This window comes from Perca fluviatilis, chromosome 23 (assembly GCF_010015445.1).
Source record: "Perca fluviatilis chromosome 23, GENO_Pfluv_1.0, whole genome shotgun sequence".
Classification (NCBI taxonomy): domain Eukaryota; kingdom Metazoa; phylum Chordata; class Actinopteri; order Perciformes; family Percidae; genus Perca; species Perca fluviatilis.
This window is the reverse complement of record NC_053134.1, coordinates 15,673,780-15,682,128: the sequence shown is the minus strand read 5'-3', so window position 1 is coordinate 15,682,128 and position 8,349 is coordinate 15,673,780. Positions and strand designations below refer to the sequence as shown.

General features: G+C 39.9%; 1 protein-coding gene across 1 annotated transcript in view; it reads left to right on the top strand.

Annotated features, from left to right (window-relative positions):
• cntn1b (contactin 1b) overlaps positions 1 to 6,502 on the top strand; it is a 13,696-nt gene extending 7,194 nt beyond the window's left edge. Inside the window, exons 13-24 of the mRNA XM_039791365.1 lie at positions 65 to 192; positions 276 to 448; positions 549 to 672; positions 1,113 to 1,280; positions 1,461 to 1,610; positions 1,710 to 1,780; positions 1,897 to 2,149; positions 2,650 to 2,771; positions 4,585 to 4,774; positions 4,872 to 4,993; positions 5,082 to 5,238; positions 5,319 to 6,502. Of these exons, the coding sequence (XP_039647299.1) occupies positions 65 to 192; positions 276 to 448; positions 549 to 672; positions 1,113 to 1,280; positions 1,461 to 1,610; positions 1,710 to 1,780; positions 1,897 to 2,149; positions 2,650 to 2,771; positions 4,585 to 4,774; positions 4,872 to 4,993; positions 5,082 to 5,238; positions 5,319 to 5,401 (1,741 nt within the window). The 3' untranslated portion in view covers positions 5,402 to 6,502. The remainder of the gene's footprint in view (positions 1 to 64; positions 193 to 275; positions 449 to 548; positions 673 to 1,112; positions 1,281 to 1,460; positions 1,611 to 1,709; positions 1,781 to 1,896; positions 2,150 to 2,649; positions 2,772 to 4,584; positions 4,775 to 4,871; positions 4,994 to 5,081; positions 5,239 to 5,318) is intronic.
• Positions 6,503 to 8,349: the final 1,847 nt, after the last annotated feature.

Below are 8,349 nucleotides of genomic sequence, written 5' to 3'. Positions count from 1 at the left end.
ACGGTGAATAAGCTAAATTCCCAATAAGTCAGCGTGTTCCTTAAATAACTGTACTCATTTTCAGCATTTCCATCATGTTTGATGGGAGTCTGGAGATCCTCAACGCCACCACCAATGATGAGGGCGTGTACACCTGCTTTGCTGAGAATGACAAAGGAAAGGCCAACAGCTCGGGCTATCTCACCATTACAGGTCCGTGAACATTTGCATATTTGTGTGTACATATTCAAATACAGAAAAACATTTACAGTTTTCTTGTTTCTCTTTTTCCCCAGAGGCTACCAGCATCACAGAACCACCTGAAGACACTGAGGTGAAGGTTGGGGATGAGGTGATTCTTAGGTGTGCCGCTTCATACGACCCCATGCTGGACATCACATTCATCTGGTCCATAGACTTCAGGGTCATCGACTTTGACTCGGAGTGGCAACACTACGAGCGCGATATGGTAGGGTGATGGTTCATTCTAGCCTCACGGGATTGTCAGCTAATGACAGATATACAGCTCTGCCCTCACTCCCTTCCTCTGTAATCTTCCTGGTGTTCAGAGTGAAGATGGCAGCGGTGACCTGAGAATAAAGAATGTCCAGATTTGGCACGAAGGTCGCTATCACTGCACGGCTCAGACAGTGGTGGACAGCGATACTGCATACGCTGACCTCAAGGTTGTAGGTCAGTCCCAGCATGCTTTGCCTCAAATGATTATAAAAGCTTATTTTTAATGACATCTTAGTTGTTTGATTGATATGCTGAGCAAGTGTACAATAGAAGAACAAGCTGAGCAGTAGGTCTGCCCCCTCTTAGTCGATTAGTTGACTAATTGGTCGTTTTGGTCTCATTCGACTGAGATTTCTTTAGTCGATTAGTCATTTTTTATGCTTTTTCCATCCTTAATGAATTATTTCCAAGAAACATATAAGCAGATCTCTGGTAAACAAAAGATTAAAAGTCTTTGTGGAGAAACTCAGTTGTACAGAAAATCAACTAATGGATTAGTCGACAAAATCAAATAAGTGTTAGTCGACTAAGATATCTTTAGTTGAGGACAGCCCTACTGAGCAGACCATCACAATATGAAACTTCTTTCCATGTGCCTTTCCTCCCTGATCCAGGTGTTCCTGGGCCTCCCGGTGTGATCCGGGTGGAGGAGATTGGGGACACGTGGGTGAAGCTGTTGTGGACTAAAGGAGCCGAGCACAACAGCCCCATTCTCTCCTACACCATTCAAACCAGACACTTCTGGGCCCTGAATGAAGATGACTGGAAGGATGCCAGCACCAGTGAGTACTGCGCACTGCCAGCTAGGGGGGCAACTCCCTCTGAATCCAGCATTCTGACCTTTTCTGATCGGATTGCTTCAACCTGCAAGTGAAATCTACTTGCACCGAAACAAGAGACAGTAAATGAAACACAATCCTTAAGCACAATTGAATTTGACTTGTTATTTGTGTCTTCTTCAGGTCCAACCTTTCTTGACGGCAACGCGGACAGGGCAGAAGTGACAGACCTGTACGCCTGGATGGAATATCAGTTCAGGATCATCGCCACCAATGAGTACGGCTCCGGAGAGGCCAGCATCCCCTCCCTCAAGATAAAAACCTGGGATGCTCGTAAGGAAAGAATACTAATATTTGACATATATTTCAGTCAGAACAGGTCAGGAGTGGGGTTCAAAAAACGACAACCTTAATAACCTTTTTTCTTCTCAGCTCCAGTTATTTCTCCCACTGATGTGGCGGGTTATGGAGGTAGAAATGGCGAGATCGTCATCACGTGGAATGTTAGTAACCCCTAATGTCATTGTATCATGTACCAAAAATACCTGCAAACATTCCTATGTTACCGAAATCTAAGAGATGTTTTTTTTTTTTTACTTTACCACTCTTGACCCTTTAGCCCGTGCAGCCGTGGTATTTCTACGGAAAAAAGTTTGGCTACATTGTGGCATTTAAGCCTCACGATGCTTACGACTGGTGGTACGAGACCATTTCGGACCCCGAAACGAGGCGTTACGTTCACAGGGACTCCTACTTCATTCCCACTGATGAAGATTTCCAGGTCAGGGAGTTTCAGGTGAAGATCAAGTCGTTTAATGTCAAAGGAGACGGACCATACAGCCTCACCAAGGTCATCTACTACCCAAGAGATGGTGAGGATTCTTTTTTTGTTTGGTTTTAGTTTTGGGATCTTAAATCTCCTTGGTCAAATAAAGGGTGCGACACTGAACTTAAAGCTATAGTGCGCAACTATTTTATATTAATGTACGTCCGTTACATTCAAGCCATTGCCAACTTAGTTGATACAAAGCTAATTAAGCCTATCTGCTCAACAAAACTCTCTCTATTTCTCAGTATGGCTATGTTTAGGAAACAGTCTGGTGACTTTTGCGTGCAGAAGCTCAAGTGAAGATAATTACCTCTTCTAAAGAGTCCATCATGTGTACCGTGTACTCCTTGGCTACAAGCAACTGTGTGGAGGAGGGGTGGGGGTGGTGCACGTTCACTGATGGCTTGCGTCATGTGGATGCAACAGTGTTGTTGTCATTACTTAGAATTCCACATGGGGCAGACAAAAACTGCCCACTATATCTTTAAAGTTCAGTTGACCAACTTTTTTTCTTATTCTCATCCATTTGTCTGACTTCTCCAGTACCTGTGGAGTCTCCGACAGACGTCTATGCCAGACCGGTGTCCTCCACTGAAGCTCTGGTCTGGTGGTTGCCTGTGGTCGACACTGGTACAGGCCTGCAGCAGTACATTGAGGGATACCAGGTACAGAGCTTTTACTTTACAAGTTCCATACTGAAGATTTCTGTCTCAAAAACTTAACAACAAACTTAACTTATGGTTTAGACATACTATAATAGAATTATAATAGAATATAAACTGATATTTTTTCTGTTTAGGGACAGCCAATGACTTAAAGTGCTCATATTATGCTCATTTTCAGGTTACATATTGTATTTAGAGGTTATATCAGAATATATCAGTTTACATGGTTTCCTTTTCAAAAAACACCATATTTTGAGGCATCACACTTCTATTCCATCTTTGTTGGGAGTCACACATGCGCAGTAGCTAGGTCTTTACCTACAACAAGCCAGTCAGAAGCAGAGTATGAGGGAGAGTCACGCAGGCAGCTAGGCGAGCATTATAAGGTGTGTTACAAAGTGACACACGTTCGTCACAGAAGTAAAGGCTGGACTACAATAGAGCTGTTTGGACAAACAAGTTTCTTTGGGGTGGACTTTGAGCTTTTTCACTTTGTAAACCTATAATGTGCACAAAAAAGGTACAGTATCTCACAAAAGTGAGTACACCCCTCACATTTTAATAAATATTTATTAATTATATTATATAATATTTATTATATCTTTTAATGGGACAACACTGAAGAAATGACACTTTGCTTCAATATAAAGTATTAAGTGTACAGCTTGTTGATATCGGGTGATGACTCAGAAATGATGTAGGGAGACCTCAGAGATGACGACCAGTCCGAAGAGTACAAATCAAGTGCAGCTTTATTTAAACAGTGAACAAACTTTCATGACACTGGGACAACCATGAGCATACAGACACGTCTGCCCAAGGATGAACCACATGTACATCATAGTGAATACCTTTTAAACTCTTTTTGTGCTTACACAGCATGAGACATCTATTTCAGCACACAAGTTTTACTCTTAAACTACACCTTTTATGGCCGATGCTCCTAATAGATTCCCACATTCCTGGCTCCGATTCCTCTGTGTGAAAGTTGTACCCAAACTCATAATAGATTCTACACATTCTTGTGTGTGAAGGTTGTCCCCAGACTAACCTTCTCGTGTAGTACCCTACATACAAGATATAAAATACATTTGAAACATGTAGGCTGAAATATCCAACCTATCACTTGTATAACAGTGTAAATGTGCTGTCCCCTCAAAATAACTCAATACACAGCCATTAATGTTTAAACCGCTTGTGAGTACACCCCTTGGCAGATTGGCATGGTTTTGTCGGTTAGCCTAATAGCTGGTTTGATTTGCATTGAGAGATGATTTTATGGAAAGTAACCCATGCCAATGGTGAAGGGTATGTGATGATGTGGGGCTATTTTAATTCCAAAGGCCGAAGGGAACTTTATCGGGATGCATAGTATCCTGGATCCATGAAATAACTGGCCTTTTAAAAATAAAAATCTGCCTGCCTCTATGGGAATTTAACATAGGGGTATACTCACTTTTGATGCCAGCGGTTTAGACATTAATGGCTGTATGTTGAGTTATTTTGAGGGGACAGCACATTAACACTAAAATATAATAAAATATTTACTAAAATGTGAGGGGTGTACTCACTTTTGTGAGATACTGTATATAACACAATAAAGGAAAAAAGCCAGAAAGCATAATATGAGCACTTAAACATTTTACCCTTAAAAAGTATTGTAACAGTTTTTCATTGTAACAATTCTTTCCAGCACACTCTCAATGTTTTTCGGCCGAGATGTCAATGTTACCTAGCAGTGTACAGAAACACTCTCTCTTTATCCAACGATTAAGAGAGAGTGTTATCTGATCAATTGTTCCTTGCTAACCAGGTCAAATACTGGAGGAAATATGATGATCCAGAGCCGGGAGCAAACCGTATATTTGTTTCAGCCACAGTCAACCAGACCAGGTTGGAGAACATGCTGCCAGACTCGCACTACCTCATTGAGGTCCGTGCCTTCAATGGAGCCGGCCTCGGACCCCCTGGTGAACACTGTGAGATGTTCACAAAGAGGCCACGTAAGACCAATTACTCACAATCTATGCACATTAAGCACCTACAATGAGAGTTATTGTATAGATGTGGTCTTAATGGATCATTTTGTTTTGTCTACAGCACCACCAGAGCCTCCCAGGATGTGGCGCTATGTTACCTGGACAGGACAGTGGTTGTATGTGTGGTGGGATCATATCCAGTATGACTGGTTTGGCAATATTTCCTTCCCACTGTACTACAAGGTGGGTGTGGAAAACGTTGTAAAGCTATCTATTAAGCCTATTAATACCTAGATCTAAGTCTAAATCTCCCCTGCTTTCTGATTTCAAGGTGATGTTCAGAAAGACAGGCTACTACTATGGGAAAGTCTACGTCACTGGCTGGCACTTCATGGACTTCCCCATGCCTCAGTTTGGAGACTATGAGCTGATGGTACGCGGCCGTTATGAAGGTGGGGATGGCCCAATCAGGAAAATTAGCATTAAAGGTAAGGCTAAAATATGAATATAAAAAAAATGCTTTTTCTCCTCTTGCTCGATTTATCTCATATTGTTTCTGCTTCCTCAGGTAAAGCATCAATGATCACGCCAACTCTAAGCCTGGCATCTTTGGTGCTGCTGGCTCTGTGCATTGTGGGATTGGAAATGTAAGCCCTTCCACAAGTGACATGTATATAATAGACTCTGGGAAGTAAATGTGTGGACACAAGAGATCACCTCCAAACACTCTCCACATGGATTGTCATTGGTTAAGATCCTACATCATGCATCTGTTCTGTTGCAACACAAAACAGGAAGTTGTTTTTCACAAAAAAAAGCATTGGTTGTTGGCCCTGACTTTTTATGGATTTCATCTGTTAATGAAAAACACAGCAGTGAACTGTGCAGGACTCCTGCCTTGGCCATATCTGTAAATAAGATTAGAAATGTGCTCTGCCAAATCCAGGCTTTCATCTCAAAGCAAAAGCCAAAATAAATGTCAACAAATGGTGATTGTTGGATATGATTAAGCTCTGCACACACTGTGTTCAGTTCCAAACAAAATCATTCACAAAAATGTTACTTTAAAGTTGTTTAATGAATGGAAAAGCAGCAGTTATTTCACTGCTACATTATGTCCTGTTCCTCTTCTATCATTCAACTTTCTTTATGTTGTAATCATTGTATCCTGTTTGGAGTTGAAATTAACTAAACACACAGTACCAAAGTAGAATTTAACTCATAGAATGGGGAAACGTTATTTTACAAGCACTATAAATCTCTCAGATGTTTAAGCAATTAATATGTAAAGAACTGTATAATAATAACTTTTTGGTTTGAAATGAGCAGAGAAGGATGTGTGACTGCGTATAGATTTAATGAACATATGTCACTCCATTTTCTTTCTTGGAGCACAGCATATCACATTTTAAACAAGCTAATCTTCACAATCATGTACACTTATTTTTAGATTTGTTTTCTAGATCTTCAACGGTGCTGTGTGACAGGTATAGAGAATGCTTGCTTAATCTTAATTTAAATGGTCATCCTCATTAGAATCATGTGCATAGACAAGTGAATTATGAGTTCTAGCTGCACCAATTAAAGCCATATAACCTGGATGACAACTTCCTATTGAGACAAATGTTTTCTGAAAGTGAAAATTTAATATTTGAATGATGAGGCCAGGGTTGGATTGCTGAATACTGCATGTATGTATGCTAATTTCTTTATTTCAGGCTGCAAAACCATTAAACAGAGTACAACAATCTACTGTATATTGTCTCATTGGTTGAGTTTTCGTTAATTTTTGATTAGCCAACTACAGGTGTTTCTTTACAACAAAACATTCTTTTAAACATTTTCCGAACTCAAGTGCAATCATGAAACTTTCCTATATGTTGGAAAATATGTAATCCACCTTAAGGTACTACTGCTGTTTCTATAAACCAGTATTTAGTGTTCAGGAAGTACTTTTTAAAATACATTATTTCATATTGCCTAGGCTTCTAGTTTTACATTTTCTAGTGTTTAATTTTTAATTGGCGAAGAAGTAATTAAATCATTCTTTTATTCTCGTCTTGACTTGTTGAGCTCTCTCAGAGCATGCAAATAAATGTGATGTGTGATTTTAATCAGCAGGTGGCAGTATATACACGTGCCATTTAAGTATTATTTGGTCCATCACATACCCAATATAGTGTTTTTTATTGGTAATCTGAATTGTTACATACCCATTTTATCATCTTACAATACAGGTTTTACTATACAATGTTTTTTTCTTTTCTGTATAGATGGGTATTCTTTGTTTCACAGCAATGTATGCAGTATTGTATATACTCTTAAGGTTTCTCTGCTATCGCTTATTCCCTGTACAGTTTGTAAAAGCATATCAATTATTTTCTGTTATGGTGTTTCAGAACAATATAATAAAGGGCTTTTTTATGTCTGTGTGCTTTTTGTTTGTGTTTTAAAACGAGCTTGCGTGCATACTGTACAGTTGTCTCTGTGTGGGAGGCTTTCATCTCTCCCGTTTCCACCTCCATTACTGCCAATTCCCTCATTTTACTTCCTTCCCTTCAAACAAATTGCCTGGACACAGAAAATCCCATGTGAGGCTAAAGTCAATGCTGCCATCATTTACAAACAATCACAGCAGATGCACGAAGGTGAGTCCTCCTAGGCAGGTGAGGGAATATTCCTCCAGAGAAGGACATTGAAGAGCCTGTTATGGTGATACATGGTGCCACCTGCTCCATGCTCTGTGGTTCTTCTGTGGCAATGAACAGCAACATGCTATATGCTTTAAGTCTCTGTGGCTTAGACATCAGGGCTTTTTTGTATAGCATGAAATCTCATGTTTCTTTCAATCGCTGCATTTCAGAAGATGCGTAACAAGTGTTTTGCCGTTGTGACTTTGTCAGATTTATGGTGAAAAGGAACTTCTGATCAAGTCGAAACTCCACCATGTGATAAAAAGATCCTGTGTGAGGTGCATCTGAGCAAGGTGCAAAGTTGAACATAACATAATCAGGACTGTGTGCATGCAAAACATGAAATGCTGCTAATAGATTACTTTATTGTGGTGGATTTATTTGTGGTGGGTCTGATATTGGGCTTAGATATGTGCAGGAAGCAGTACACTATCTTGGGCTGCGACTGTAAATCAGAAAGTAGATATAGTTAACTCATCTGATCAAGGATGCATATGTAAACTAAACTACTACAGCTGTACTATCAAAATAAAATGCATCGACACAGCGGGTGGTGACATTATTCTCATAGAGTGGTTTGCAGCACACTGTGTGGATATGTGTAATAATGTGACTTTAAGCATCTTTTGATCGAGATCGCAACATTGCACGTTTTGGTTATTGTTTGAATTTTATAAGTGTTTGTGTATATTACATTTGGTTTTATTGGTTGATGTGTTGCATGTTTTAACAGTTATTATTTGCATGACTTTGTGAATTTGTGATGTGTTTTGCTGATTGGTTGGGACATTGTATGTTGGACCAAGGTAATTAGAAGCAGCTGTGTTTGAAAAAGGAGAGCAGAGGAAAAGAAACATGGGTGTGACTGTCTGAAAAAAAAAGTCATTGTAAAGTGTGTCGAAAAAA